At 38.8% G+C, this 16765-nt stretch overlaps 1 protein-coding gene across 1 annotated transcript in view; it reads left to right on the forward strand.

The window, feature by feature from the left end:
* Positions 1 to 441: 441 nt before the first annotated feature.
* The window catches only part of LOC122800105 (dynein axonemal intermediate chain 2-like), a gene marked incomplete at its 5' end in the record, with an annotated part of 133848 nt that continues 117524 nt past the window's right edge, over positions 442 to 16765 (forward strand). The window contains one exon of the mRNA XM_044069627.1: positions 442 to 678. Within this exon, the coding sequence (XP_043925562.1) occupies positions 442 to 678 (237 nt within the window). The remainder of the gene's footprint in view (positions 679 to 16765) is intronic.

Here is a 16765-nt window from a genome sequence, read left to right on the forward strand (position 1 = left end):
ATAAAAATTTACATACAATATTGTGATAAGGAAAGTTAAAATGTGAGTTTCTTAAAATAGGTATGATATAAAATGCATTAGATATTGATATATTAATAATGTAGTTTGCGTATTCTGAATATGATCATGATTCAAAAATTCTGCCAGCTTTGTATAAAGCTGATGTAGTCCAAACAAATGTAGTGCTTAATATAAAGATGGGTTTATCATATCCTTGAAAAAAATTAAACTTGACTTGAGAGCAAATGTGTCCTTCAGCTGATTAAATCAAGACTACCTGTTGCATGTTTTCTGGATGTTTTCACTAGACAAAACATTTTAGAACAAGGACATGACACCAGCTAAATGGTAACAATGTATGGAATACTGTCTTTCAGTGTTTGCCATTAAACCAGATAACAGAAAAGCACCTACATCTTTTTTACTTTTCTAAATCCACAGATGTTTGAAAGAGAAGCCAAACGTGAGAAGATCCTGGAAGCTCGCCATCGTGAAATGCGTTTGAAAGAGAGAAGCAAATCTGAACAAGGCAAGGAAGAAGACGTAAAGGAACCAGAGTCTGAGATAATTAGTGAAGATCTTATTGCCCAAGCAGAAAAAGATTTCTTTGAGATAATTGAAGCAGAACGTAAGAAAAGAGAGCATGAAGAAGCAAAGGCACTCGTTGATATAAATAAGGTAACTGTCAAGCTTGCAGTGCAAGTATTATAATCATTATATCATTAGTTTTCTGCCAAACTGTTAATTTAACAGTTTGGCAATTACATCACTAATTTACATTTGCTTACCTATGCTAATCCAGCAATATTAAAGGTGGAACGCAGAATGACATAACCACTCCCTGCCCTCCTTATGAATATCTCTGCAGTAAACACAGCTTACTAAATTCTGTCTTCTGCATTCAGAAGCAATATTTAAACCTTTATATTTTTTTAAAAGCTTCAAAGCATACTTCTTTTCACACAAAAAAGTGTCTGCATAGATAAAGATGCATGTGAATGCTTTTTTGTTTGAAAAGAAAAGCATGATTTGACATCAATTTTCATTCTATCCTCAACTGTTGGGTTTGGATCTGAATCTCTGATCCATCTTGGCCATTACTAAACCTTGTGATAACCAAAAAGCTCTAGAGCTTCTCCCTTACCCATAATGCACCACATTCTAACATATCTTATATCTTGTTTGCTGCTTTTCACAAAAAGATGTGATCAGCCATAGCTCTTGAGCTTCATAGGTATTTTTCAGATAAGCTATAATTCATCTTTCAGATTTTATATTCTGCCTTTTCTACCTTATTTATCTGGTTTCTATTAATCCCTTACCCTATACAACTAAATGGAAAATATTTGTTTACTGAGCACAACAAAATCATGTTGAGCCATTTTCAACTCTGATACATAACATACTCAAATTTTTAGCTTTACTTTTTAAAGAAGGGGCAAGCTCCTCTACCATTAAGGTTCAGTTAGCAGCAATATCTTATTTTCATGTTGGATTTGGAGGTTCTTCTGTTGCCTCTTGCAAACTTTGCAAAGCATTCTATAGAAGCACTCTTCTTTTAAGACCACTGTTTAAAGACCCTACTCCACCATGGGATCTGAACTTGCTACTGCAAGCGTTAATACATTTCCCCTTTAAACCAGCAGCTAAATGTGACCTTAAGTTTCTCACTTGAAAAACTCTCTTTATAGTAGCCATCACATCAGCAATAAGAATTTCAGAACTTCAAGCCTTGCCTTCAAAACCTCCTTACTTGATTTTTTATAAGGATAAGGTTACATTATGAACCAATATATCCTTCCTTCCCAAGGTGATGTCAGAGTCCAGTATCAATCAGTCCATTAATTTGCCAGTATTCTTTCCTAAATTTGCAAACAAAGGTGAATATTTGTTGCATTTATTGGATATTCATAGACAATTGCATTTTTATCTACACAGGACAAAAGAAATCAGAAAGAGAGATCAATTGTTTCTTTCCTTTGCAGATTTGAAATTGGACAAACCAGTCATAAAAAGTAACTTTAGCCAGATGTCTGACTGTATTTCTTTTATCTATAACAAATTGGATCTTACCTTAACTAAACCTGTAAGAGCCCATTCATCTAGATCCGTGGCAACTTCAGTATTTCTATCAAGGATTTCCATGGACGACATATGTACAGCAGCAACTTGGTCAAGTCCTTATACCTTTACCTCTCATTGCAAATTAGATCTAGTCTCAAGGGGCAGAGCATCTTTTGGTTCAACTGTGCTCAGAAATATCCTATGTTAGAGTCTACCCAGGGTTTTTAGGTAGCTGGGGACTCTGTCCTAACAGTTAAGAATAGAATGAAAATTGATAGCATCAGATAAAGCAGTTGTGTACTTACCATAACGTTCCACCTGTGTTGTCCATTTTCATTCTTCCTCAGCTTCCCGGTCAACAACCCCTGTCCTTTGTTTCTACTTACTTCTGGAAGAGTGAGATATTATAAGGACACCACTGTCCTTTTGATTGACCTCCAGATATAGTTTCCTCTGTAGGGCACATACAGTTTTAGGTATCTTTTGATATATATACATGTTAATAGATATCACTTCTGGTACAATCAGCAAACGAGATCTGAGGTATGTTAGGGGTTGGTGCATTGTGGGTAAGGGAGAAGCTCAAGAGCTTTTTGGTTACAACAAGCTTTAGTAAAGGCCGAGTCAGATCTGAGGTTTCGATCCGAACCCAACAGTTGAGGAAGAATGAAAATGGACAACCCAGAAAGAACGTTATGCTGAGTGCATAACTTCTTTTTTCACACTTTTAAACATGATCTTTAAGCCAAACTATCCACCTCCCCATTTTCTTTATAGAATCTAAAATTAAGGGAGAAAGGATACTTCATACCTTGTCTGTCCACAGACAAGTTAAGTACTAGCTTGACAAAACTAGACCTCTCAGATCCACAGATCAATTACTTATTTCTTGTGAAGGTAAGAAAGGATAACCTGTATCAAAACAGGCTATTTCCAAATGGTTGTCTAAGGCTATTACCTTCTGTTATACTCACCATAACAAATATATTCCAGGCAGAGTCAAGTCCTGCTCTACAAGGTCCTTAGTTTTATCTATGACTTTTTGGAAAGGGTTGGATTCTGGAAATATTCAAGAAGCTGCTACTTGGTCCTCTGAACATACTTTTTACAAAGCACTGTAAGCGTGATTCCTTCTCTAGGTTGAGATCAAGCTTTGCTAGAACCATACTCCAGGAGTTCCTGGACTCTTCCCCTTCCCCCTTCCAAATGTATTTATCTGTGGCAATCTACCCATATAGCTAAGGCTACTGCAACAGTGGTCAATATAATGAAAGTAGTACAGTCATGTAAGTTGACCTTACCGTAACAGTAGATGTTTGAATTATCACTGCTGCAGTAGCCACTCCCTCCCTTAATGCCCTTGTTTTTAGTGTGTTTTTATACCAGGGTGTGGACATTTATGTTTTTTGTTCCTAGTGTAGTCCACTGAGTACCCAGCCTCCCTCCTGCTGGCAGAAACTGTGAAGTGCTTTGTACACAAACTTGTCTTTTAGTCAGCACAGCTTGAGCTGCTTGATAGTTTGTGTCACTCATCTGGTTAGGATAAAATAGATGAACATTTGTGGGTTCAGTTCAAGCAGCTTTATTACACACAAACACATCAGGAATGAGGCTTTATAACTTAAACTTAAATAAACTTATCAACAGACTGACTACCACACTCATACATGTTAACACTCTGGCTGTTCTCTCAAAATGGTACTGCTGCCTGCACGTGTTCACCGTTTATATGCATGTGCTTACATCTGGAAACGCTTCTTAAAGGTGCATACACATGCTCTGTTCTACATCCTGCCTCTGAGAAATGATTCATACACAAAATGACAGTATTCACTGGCATGCAATTTACAGAAATTATCTTTTGACATGCAATTATACAGAACTATTTCATTGACATGCAGTCATACAAAACCAGACGCATATAAAAAATCATGTCCAGGTCACTGTGTATTTTACACTAGGTCTAGAAATATGACCTGATCATGTAACATAAAAGTCAGAACTGGATCTAGCAACGGGGACTGTCTTCAAGGAATGTTCAATTTTGGGAACAACTGGGGCATCATCAGGAATGGGAATGGATAATGAGACATGTTCTTCGGTATGAACATTGTCAGGGTTGCTCTGAGACCTAGAGTCTGTATCACAGGTATGATCCTGCGATATCATTTCTGACACAGAAGATGTCTGCTGCTTCTCCTATGTTCTGTAAATCAGATTCCACTAAGTAAGATCAGAAATAACTTTGTGTAGACTACCATGGACTGAGAAATGACATTTCATCTTAGTAATAACAGCACTGAACATTAGGTTAGGTAGCAAATCGATCTCAAACCAGATCGAATAAGAGTCTACCAACACTAAGTAATGCTGATTGTTCCATTCAAATATGTCAGTGGCTACTGTTGACCAAGGTAGTTCAGGAATTTGGCTTAGCTGAAGTGGCTCTTTTTGCAAATGCGTCTTAGTACTGTTGCACACTGAACAAGACGAAAGCTAGTCCTCTCGCCCTTCTTTTGGTAGAATCAGAACCTGGGTAGTCATGATGCAAAATCTGAATGTATTAATATTGTAAGGAAGTAGGAACAATAACTTCTGGACCTTTGCAAATGATACCATCTTCCATCAGCATATCATCTCTGTATGGAAAATAAGGTTGTACTTCTGGTGGTGCACAGGATTGCTTTGACAGCCATCCTACATTGATGAAGTGGTTGAGCTTTTGCAAAATTGGATCAGTCTTTGTATGCTCTCTTAGCTGATCAGGTCGTGTGGTAGAAAAATTACACACTTCCATGACATCAAAGTCAAAATTCTCTGCATTAAGCTGTTCTGTGGTATTTCTGGATGATCTGGATAAGGTATCAGCCAGATGAAGAAGTTTGCCTTTTGTATAGACCATTTTGAAATTATACTTTTGCAATTTGAGCATAATTCTTTGTAGTCTTGCTGGAGTGGAATGCATAGGCTTCTTTAAAACAGTGACTAAAGGTTGATGGTCACTTTCTATCTGGATAGCTTGGCCATAAGTATAATCATGGAACTTCAAACATGCGAACACAATTGCCAAACGTTCCTTCTCAATTTGAACATGTTGCATTTCAGTTGAGGGTAAGAGTTTTAGATGCATAGGCAACAGGTCTGGCCTCTTGAAGAATAACTGCACCAAGATCGAACTTTGAAGCATCACAGGAAAGAACTACTGGTTTGTAAACATCATAGTATCTTAGTGTAGACGGGATGGCAATTTGCTTTTTGAGATGATCAAATGCTGTCAGGTGTTGTTCTAACCATGACCAGGCAACATTTTTGTATGTCAGCTCTCTCAAAGGCACTGATAACTCACCAAAGTCAGGGCTAAATTTGCCCAAATAGTTAACCATACCAAGAAAACACTCTAGGGTTTGGACATTGTCTGGAGCTGGCATCTCAAGAATGGCTGCTTGTTTAGAAGGGTTTGGCAGTAAGCCTGTACTGGTAAGTAAATGACCTACATAAGTAACTTCTGACAGTCTGAATTTGCATTTCAGAGGATTAATCTTCAAATTCACTTCACATGCTCTGTCCAGAACTTTCCTAAGGTTTCTGTCATGCTCTGCTTCACCATTGTCTCCAACCAGTAAATCATCAATTATTATTACACAGGGGTAGCCTGAAAAAAATTGCTCCATTGTACTCTGAAAGACTTCACTGGCAGAATTTATCCCAAAAGGCATCCTGAGGAATCTGTATCTACCAAACGGGGTACTGAAATGTAGTCAGTAGTGAAGATTTGCAATCAAGAATTACTTGTCAAAATGAACTCTTTGTATCTAAGACAGAAAAAAAAAACAGTGGCATTTGGCATGAGGGTGGCAATCTCCTCGACTGTATGCATAGGATGATGAGGTATTTTTAATGCCTTGTTCTAGTCTCTTGGGTCAATGCATATTCGGATGTCATCTGAATTTTTCTTATGAGCAGCTACCTTGGAAGGCACCCACTCAGTTAGTTATGTGACTGGACAAATCACACCTTGCTGCACCATTTTGTCTAACTGGACCTTGACTTTGCCCTGCATAGCTATTGGAACTCTCCTTGCTGGTCTGACCACTGGACTGACCTCTGGGGCTACTTTCATGGGAGAACACAACTGGAAGTTTGCCTAACTTGTCATCAAAAACATCAGCATACTCTCAGAAAATAGCATTAGTAAAGCTGCAACTGGGACATGTGCTTAGATGATGTACATATTTGGTAAAAAGAAAGCAGTTTCATTCTCAGAGTATCTTTGAGACGTAATAATGACTGCACAGGTCTTTGAACTACATACAACTGCAAGCTGTAACTGTTTCCAGCCGAATAGCATGAAAGCACTACTGAGCCTTCAGTTTGAATCTCTTCAGCTCCATAAGCAACAAGCTTCACACAATTAGCCAAATTAAGGTGCTCACCAACCTTGACTTTAGCAAATGTTTCTGCTGACATTACATTACACTTTGAACCAGTGTCTACTTTGAGTTCTGTGGGTTTGCCATTGATCAGGACAATACAAAATACTTCATTTTTTGCTAACAACTCTACTGCATTAACCTTTTCAGTGACCACTGATACACCCTCTACAGAGAAAGTTGGGTTGCGGCTCTCTACATGATCAACTTGCTTTTTTGAGTGACATTTCTTAATAACTGAATGAGGCTTGCTTGATTTGCAAAACTTTTGAAAATTATTCCATTTTTTTTCACTTGTGGCATTGCTGAGCAAATGCTAAGCACTTCTCTCTTTTAGACTCATGATTGGCACCACAATTATGACAGTTAACAATAAGACTTGACTTGGGTTTTGCTAATTCACCCTTATACTGCACTGAGCATGTCCTTTTTACTGACCTAATCTTTGAACTTCCTTGAAAGCTATGACTTCTCCCAGGAAACCCCATAGAAGCTGCAACTGTCGTGTGCTTAGGCCTGTTTCTGCTTGCCATGTGCTGCATGCTGCCTATGTTTGCTCTAGAGGCTGTTGAAACCATGCTTGTATTACTTGTAAGCATACTTGTGTGCCTTTCTGTGAGTTCATGGATTTGGGAAATCTCTGTGGCTTTGCTTAACATTAAATCACGGTCATGAAGAAAAATCTTTATCACTGCAGCAATATTAACACCAGACACAAGCCTGTCCTTTATTAACTCATCTTTCAAGTCACCAAATCTGCACATTTTGACTTTGTTTCTCAAGTCAGTGATAAAAGCTGCAAACGTTTCACCTGGCTTTTGGTCTCTTGTATAAAATGTGCCACTCTAATTTAACATTTGTCTAGGGTTGCACATTTCTCTAAATTTGCATTTTAAGCACTCCGGGTCCTCCCTTGTTTCAGCCAGTGCAACAGTATGGAGGTTTTCCCCTTCTCCTGCATATACTGCTGACACACACACAAATGAACACTCTCTTTCAATGGCTTTTGACCCAGCGAAGTTAAACAAAATGAATGCCCTTGTACGTGCATCATTGTCAGAAAAAGCTGCTTGTATAAAAATATCATATTCTTGCTTAAATACTCTCCAATTTTCTGCTATATTATGATCAAACACAAGTGGATTAGGTCTGCAAAATGTTTCTGTCATCTCAACACACAGTGGTGTAGGTACTTGAAATTATGTAAGAATATACACGCACAAATATACGCCAGAACTTTATGCCAGTACTTGTAATTATGCCCAATAGCACAACAAACTCTTTGAAATAACTGCATTTTGTCAAATAAGTCTCTGTAGCACAAGAATACTTTAAAATCATTGTACTTTGTGAAACCACTATTTATCAGTGTAAGAAATACTTTGAAATGACTGCACTTTGCAAATAAACTGTACACAGTGGAAAAAGTTCGAACTAAGAAATACTTAGAGATGAATAAACTTTTCAAATAAACTGTACACAGGACTAGAACCTTGCAAAATGGCTGTACTTTGCAAAACAACTCTGTACAGTGTAAGAAACACTTTGAAATAGCGGCACTCCACAAATAAATGTACGCAGCACAAGAAACTTTTCAAAATGGCTGTACTCTGACTACACTTTGCCATACAACTGTACTTTGCACACAGTAAACTCTCTGATATAATTGCACCGTAATAAAGCACACACTCTACAAACACTTTGCACACTCTTGAGATACTTCGAACAGCTCTAGTTACATTTGAATGGCTTTGGTCAATGCGAAATAGTAGTTTGTGCCCAAAACACGGTCTTTTACTAAAAAACATGCAGTCACCTTGCTCTTTAAGCTTAATTTGTCCTTTTATTGTACTCGTTATGCCCTTTTAATCTCTTATTGTGCTCAAAATACTTTTCTTGTGCCTGTTTTACTTCAAACTTGCTCGGCATGCAAACCAAAGGTAACTCTGAGCCCTGTATGAATATTTCTGCTAGTTTTATCAAATATTGTAGTTTCAAACATTTTGTTTAATTAATAATGCATTTTGTGACTTTCATTTGGTTAATAGTATGTTTTGCGCTAGTCATTTGAGTAATAATGTGTTTTGTGCCTTACAAATGCTCTGTTTCATTTTCTTTGCCAAATAAATCATTTGTGCAATTTTTTGTTACCTTAAGTTCATTTCTTGCCCTTTTTGTTTGTGTGAGCTCTGTTTCACTCAACCAGCTTAATCTGCCTTCACCTTCAACTCTGCACCTCATGGCTTGAAGAAGTCTCTCTCTTAATCCCACTTCTGACACCATGTCGCTCATCTGGTCAGGATAAAATAGCCGAAGATTCATGGGTTCAGTTCAAGCAGCTTTATTACACACAAACACATCAGAAATTATGCTTTGTAGCTTAAACTTAAATAAACTTATAAATAAACTGACTACCACACTCATAAATGTTAACACTCTGGCTGTTCCCTCAAAATGCCACTGCTGCCTGCACATGCTCAGTATTTATATGCATATGCTTACATCTAGAAATGCTTCTTAAAAGGTACATACGCATGCACTGTTCTACAGTTTAGGCATGTGGAAGGTGCTCTGAAGCTTTGTAAGCTGACTGGCCATTATACCCTTGGCAGGATATAACCCATGTAGCTAAGGCTACTGCAGCAGTGATAATTCGATTACTACTGTTAAGGTAAGCTCAACTTTCACAACTGTACTGTAAGTTTATTTTTTATCAAATGTCTTTTCTATCAGACTTTGTAACAATGGTTTAAAAGGGGCCAGTTCCATACTTTACCATAAAATATGTTCTGAGGACCGTATTTGGTCCTCCATGCATCTCCTGTAAATTTCACTCATTTCTGATAACACTGCTCTCCATATTCCTTGAGTTTAAAAATATATGTGTACTGATTTCCAAGTGAGAATTCTGAATATCCTAGATTGAGTTCCATAACTGGAACAGGACATATCTCATCCCAGGCTTCCCCCATGACATTCCCATTTTTACCTAACCCTATCATTTGCCTTTCTTTGTCTCACATGTTATGATTTATTTACTCTGTTTATAAGGCCATTCAATTTTATGATATGCAGCCTGGCTTCAACTAGGAAAGCCACCAAATGAGGTGGTTGAGCTACTGGGGTCCTATTGCTTAATTAGAGAGCCTTGCCTATAATCCCAAGTACCTTATCCTGTCATCCTCATGCAAGTTATAGTCTCTTTTTGCCTACTGTCAAGGAAGGTTTCCATTTGCTTGTCAAAGCTGCTTTTCATGCTTCAAATTATATTTCATGTTCCATATTTCCATATTACTGTTTTTACTATTGTCTCAAGGGTCTGATCCTAAGGGCAGAGTTTTCTCATACCAATTCCTAATTTATCTGCTCATTATAATGTTTATTTCTCCTCCCCTACTCTAACTAGAAAGATTTCACTATTGTCTTCTTTATCCTAATAAGTCCAAAATGCAAATTTCTCTGAGTTATGTGGGACCCCTTTCTGCTTAAGCACAATGTATTTCCATCTTGAATGATATTTTTCACATTGGAATTGATATAACAATTTTAATAGGGGTTGCCTTGTATTAATCCTGATTCTCTGTGACTGCCACCCCCCAGTTGTGTTGGCATCCTCGTCTTTTCTCATTGCATCCTAGCATGTTTACTCTTCCACAGAAATTTTAGGAGTCTTTTCCTTATTTTTCTTAGATCATTTTCACATGGAGTGGGTAGGAAAGCTTAACATCAGTAAGTTACTAACAGAACTAGAAACATTTGATTTTTTAAACTTTGTGGTTTGTCTCCATTACTATTGCTTTCCGCTTGTCAATTTTTCCCAATATTTTTGACATGGTTTCTTCTCATGTTAGCTTGACCAATTGAATTTTGAAATGGTAAAGCCTGACTCCTAGATATTTTGTGCTTGATCCTATAAATAGTGATAATACTAAACTAGAGAATGTGTTAAGATATAAGATAATATATTGCTCTGATTTTGATTTTTGTTTTCCGGTACTTACGTATTATCGCAACCATGGCTGGACATGAAGAAATGCTTCCTTTGTGCCAAACGCTTCATCTGCATCTACATTTAAAATAAGCAACTCATTTTTTTATTCTTTCTGTCTCTAATATCATAGGAGTTTTATGATATTGTCAAAAGTCTATGTCTCCACTATGAATCTGCATTAATCTAAGTGCATTAATTTTGGCAGTAATTTAGTTATTCTTGCTGATTGCACCCCTATAAAAATGTTATAATCATAGTTTAGGACTATGTTGGGTCTGTATTACCCTGGATTAGAAAGATTGTTCTCCTCTTCTGGGATAAATGATGCTATTCTTCCCTTACAGGAGGCAAAAATCAATTTCCCTTTTCGAGTATTGTTGAATAATTTGTCCTGGGTTTATGTTAACTTGACCCATTGTCTGTAGAACTCCACTGGAAAGACAGTTTCAAAGCAATTCCCCTTCTCTTCATTGCCTGCTGAGCTACATCATCACTTCCATTTCTGTTATGGGTGAGAGCAAAACATCTCCTTGTGCTTCCTTCAGAGCTGAAAGTTATATTTTCTCTAAATAATTTTTTGCTTTAGGCAACAACCTGCCACTGGTCTGCAGCTTGTCTTTAAACCCTTACATCATATTCCCTAAAGATCTCCATACTATTTGCCAGGATTTTATTACCACATTAGTCTGTGGGTCTGTTATCTGGCCAGTCCTCCTCTTCATTTTTTGCTGTCTCAACCATCTTGCAGGCCTCATCTGCCTGAGTTGGTGGTAGCTCAGGTGGATGTAAAAGATCCCATGTGACCTACTGGAAAGAGTAGGGGAAGTTGCATGATTCCCTGGCCAAATTTCTCCTTAGAGTATAAATACCTCCTCAGGTCTCCCCTGAAAAGAGGCTGCTGGTAGGACTAGTAGGACTAACTCAGTCAACAAAGGATAAATAAAATAAGTAAGTAAATAAATAAATAAATGAATTAATCCTATCAGATTGCTCATGTATTTGTTTCTTAGTCTGGGCCATAGCCCACTTTCTTATCATTTAACTATATTTTAGGGACTGTAATCCTTTCAACATTTCTAACATTGCCTTATACATTTTTACCCTTCGGCCCCATTAATCAAATGTCTTTTTCATAATATTTTTCTCAGATTTTGCTTAATATCTTTCCTTATTAGGGGACTTTCAAGTCAGCTGCACATTGAGTAACAGCTGAATTTTAGGTCTCTCTGTGTGAAAACAGAAACTCAGCAGAGAAAGCCAGTGGACTTATATTTCTGGATAGATTTCAGTAATCGCTTAGTAAGTGCACTGCCTGGATGAGAGGAAAGAAAGAAATACAGAGGAGCTGAAGACTGTCAGTTACAAAAGGTGAGGAAAAAACACTGACTGGGAAGAGTACTGCAGCTGTTCAGCAAAAAGCAGTGTAAGCTCCAGACATGACTTCCAGTAACCTAGAGGAAATTATAAGGCGACTGCACACAGACCTGATTAAAATAAACAAAACACAGATGGAGTATATCAACTCAAGTAACAAAAGGCTGGAAAAAAATGGAAGAAGGTTTAAACAGATATTCAGATGAGGTGGTAAAACTGCAAAAATCAGAGGTCGAAATGAAGAAAAGACTGGCTGAATATGAGCTGTTTCAAAAATTTTTGAATTAGAGGACAGCACTTAGGGAAAACCTGAGATTTTCTGTTGTACCAGAGAAGCTGGAAAGAACAGACTGTATCATTTTTATAAGCAACTGGACTGGTATTCAACAAAAGTTGTTAATTGAAAGGGCTCATTGTGTGTATGCTCAAAACCTGCCTATGAGAAAACAACCTAGACCTTTAATAGTAACGATGCAATCCTGCCAGCAGAAAGAGTTGATTCTGACAAAACTGTGGCAGAAGAACAAAGTACTAAAAGTGAGAGACAGCAAAGTGTTTGTGAATGATGATTACTCACTGTATACCAGGCAGTAGAGGAGAAAATGTATTCCGCTATTCAGAGAATGCCAAGAAGCAGGCATGAGATTCAAACTGCTGTACTCAGCTTTCTTCAAAATATTAATTCCTGGAGGGACAAAATCATTTTTGATGCAGTACATGCGAAGGAGTAAATCCAAAAGTTTGTCCAACAAAGAGTGAGCTGTGAAATGGAAGGAGAGTCTGCTTCTTGCCCTTCTGGTAATAAAGACCACAGACAGACTTCTCTGCCAATGAAGCCTTTTCCAATTTTTAAACAGAAAATGCTTGAATGAAGGAAAAAAAAAAGCAGAAGAGTTGACTAGAAGAATCGAGAGAGCATTGGAAATGAAGCACTTTAATTTACACTGTTCTGGTATATAGATGGTATAGACTAGATTCAGATCTGCTGTATATAGCCTGTTATTGATACACGTGAGCACTAAACCAGCCATCTTACATTAAGAAGGGCTACCCTGCACCCTTGTGGCAGAAGAGTATGGATCCAGCCTTGTCCTAAAACTTAATTTTTCCCCAAGATATTTGTCAGTAGAACCCTCACAAGCTTCCCTACTGCACCGTGGGCACACTGAGCAGCATTGCAACACATATCATCCATAGCCTTCAACAGAACAAGCACCTTTGTTATTCCTAGCACAAAAACTGGTCAAACTAACCCAATCCCTTCCCTAATAGTACATACATTAAAAATCTGCTATAGTTGACAGGCAGTTTCCCATCATTTCATCAGACAGCCTGATTGGCATGGGTATCCTGAGGCAATGTAGTAATTACCTCATGTATACTGACAACCACTTATTCCTAAAGCAAACAAATACCTAGTGAGAGATGTAGTTACACTAGAAAATTGAAATCCGTTTTCTCACATAAGAACAAAGCAGGTATCAAACAGTTTGTCAGCACAAACACTTCACCTTTCACACAAAATGAGGTCATGATACATAAACCCACATATGCGGAGGTACTCACTAGAAGCCTACCAAAAGATCAGAGACCTCCCAAACATAAAACACTCGCACACACTGCTATGCAAATAGAAACCACTACACATAATAACACATACACCAGTGTCTCAACAAATAAGTTCCTAAGGCAAAACATCTCAAAACCTAATGTCTTGGTCATAGGTGACTCTGTAGTGAGACACACAGATGTTCCCCTTACCAGGATGGACAAGAAGAAGGTCACAGTCAGCTGCATGGCAGGTGCCAGGATCCGTCATATCACACATGCCTCAAGGCACTCAACAACAAGCACTATTATGATTCTGTCATAGTCCATGTTGGGGTGAATGTCTTGAAATGTACCTCTCTGGACTATATGAAGAGAGACATGACTGAACTCTCAGATTATGTGTCCCAGGCAGGTGTGCCTCTAGCTCTATGCAACATTCTACCTTAACCCAGGATGATGCACAATATAAACAAAAAATGATTGACTTCAACAATTGGCTTAGCTTTTGGTGTCATTCTAGGGGGATCCAGTATCTGTCAGCCTGGAATTACATGGTCGACAGACCACTCTGATTTGCCACAGATGGTCTGCACCTGTCTCCTGTATGCTTTCAGATACTAGCAAAGGCACTTGCTTCCCCCATAGTTCCTTTTTTAGGCAATGTCAAAACAAAAAAAATTCCAACATAACAAAATTCACTCAAAACAAACTCAAGGTTCTTCTGCTTAATGCTAGGTGTCTAAATATGAAACTGCACTCCCTGAAAGCAATCCTCACCTTAGAAGATGCTGACATCTGTGCAGTCACTCAGACATGGTTCAAGGCCGCAGAGAGCACCCTGGCTGTGCAAGGTTACCATGCCTTCCACATGTTCAGACCTCAAAATGAGTATGAAAAATCCAAAAGTAGAGGTGTATCCATCTTCATTAAAGCCAAGTAGACCTCAAGACTGGTCAAACAATATGATTCTTGTCAAGCTACTCCAAGTCCAATTAACTATAGGCAAAATGCCTCACCACATCATTGCTGGCTATAGGTCCCCCACCATGAACCAAGAAAAGCACACCATCTACATGGACTTACTGGAGTCACTTGACATACAGCCAAACACCTTAGTCGTGGGAGATTTCAACTATCCTTACATCAGCTGAGTGACGTACATGAGCACGAACATGCTCACCCAGAGTTTCTTGGATTTTGTCAGTACAAATGCTCTGGAACAGATAGTGTGCACCTCCACAAGGGACTCAAATGTCTTAGACATAGTACTCACCAACATGGGGTGGGTCACTGTATTCTCCCTGTGTGATGCCCTCCCTGGTAAGGTCAGACCATAAATCAGTCTCGTTCAAAGTAACTATTGAACTTGTCCCACCACAGAAGCAAAGCAGACTAAACAACTTTTCCGAAGCAAACTACAGCCTACTAAACAATGGTATAAAAAGCTTTATACCCCCCCCCACCCCACAATCACAGACAACAATGACTGCTATGCAGAGGTATACACAAATGTCCTGTATAAATACTTAAGCAACTGTATAGACTTGGCTATGTCTCACTGAATTAAAACCAGGTCCTCCCAAAAAAACAAGCCAGCCTGGTGGACCTCAAGTATAAACAGATTATATAAGAAAAGGAAAAAACTGATGTCTAAAAACAAGAGGGAACTGACTCAACAGTGGAAGAATTCCCTCCACAGCTTGAACAAGCAAATCAGAAATCTTGAAAAGTCCTCTAGCTAAGGATGATCATAAGGCATTATTTAACAATGTCCAAAATCTAAAAGGGAATGCCCAGCTATGTGCTAAACTGGAAACTGGTAATAGATGGCACCACTCATCTCATACTGTACCGGAAGAAATTGCCACTGTGCTAGCTGACAGATTTGGGGCAAACTTCACCCCACTGTCCCCACCAGCCATACCTCATAGCTTACCTGATACCAGTCTTCTGCCTAGTGTCTCTAGAGATCAGGTCATATCTGCACTCTCCAAGGCCAAAAACACAGCCTCAGTGGGACCAGATAACATCCTGGGTTGCTTATTAAGCAGTCTAAAACAGGACCTAGTGGACTCACTTGGCATTCTCTTTAATCATAGCCTGAGAACTGGCTTTCTTCCAGCATAGTGAAGAACAGTAACAGTAATTCCCTTGCACAAATGGGGGGTGGGCATCAACCAACCCTGGGAACTATAGGCCCATAAGTCTAATCAGCTTCATCTGCAAGACCATGGAAAGGATCATCATGGACCTTATCAACAAGGGCATAGATGACCTTCAAACTCTAGACCCAACCCAGTTTGGTTGCGTTAAGGGTAGATCATGCTTATTAAACCTGATAAACTTCTTTGAGAAAGTCACCAAAGCCCTGCATGAAAGTAAACAGTGCATACTGCATATCTTGACCTAGCCAAGACTTTTGACACAATCCCCCATTCAAGTATCATTGAGAAACTCTCCCACCTGGGGATTAACCCTGACATCATTAGATGGGTAGTCAATTGGCTGACCAAAAGAGTGCATATGGTTAAAGTTGGTGACTCCACCTCTATCAGTAGACCTGGTACCACAAGGATCTGTACTGGGCCCTTTACTGTTTGGAATGTATTTTTTATAAGTCCAGGCTAAAGTAGATGGTCTTTGGCTTACCAAGTTCACTGATGATTGCAAATTGGGTACAATCATTGATTCTCCCAACAAATTACAGGAGGGGCTAGCACAGAAAAATGACTGGTGCCAAAGCCACAGTCTAAAACTAAATGCAAAAAAAGTACATTATTATCTCCTTTGGCAAAGTGGAATTCCTTTCTAATTACAATATTGACAGCCCCCCCTAAGTTCAAACCCAATGGGGACAGAGGTAGATGGCAATACTGAGCTTTGATCACCAAGTTTCCAGTGGTAAGGAAAGCCCTCTATGTTGCACATCTCATAAGTAAGGGGATCGCATCCAGGTCTAAGGATGTTATAACTCCACTGTTCTCAGCTCTCATCAGACCATTAACAGACTACAGTGTTTCCTCCTGCATGTATCTGACCAGACACCTGCAGCAGCTAGAGAGACCAAGGAGGTTTCTCACCAAGAAAATGCATGGCCACCAAACCATGACTTGCATGGATAGACTGAAAGCCCTATCACTGTACTCTGTATCATACATGCTATTGAGAGATGACTTGTACCTGGCCTACAAGCAGTCTCTGACCCTGCCCTCATGGATATGCTGCACATCTGCAAGCCAAATGGTACAAGAGTCACTCACTCTAGGGAACTTAATCTAGTCTGTGAGATTAACAGAACATGCTGGGCAGACAGATACATCTCATTGAGATTGCCACTACTCTGGAATAACTTCCA

This window comes from Protopterus annectens, chromosome 4.part0 (assembly GCF_019279795.1).
Source record: "Protopterus annectens isolate FY-2018-M chromosome 4.part0, PAN1.0, whole genome shotgun sequence".
In the NCBI taxonomy this organism is placed as follows: Eukaryota; Metazoa; Chordata; order Ceratodontiformes; family Protopteridae; genus Protopterus; species Protopterus annectens.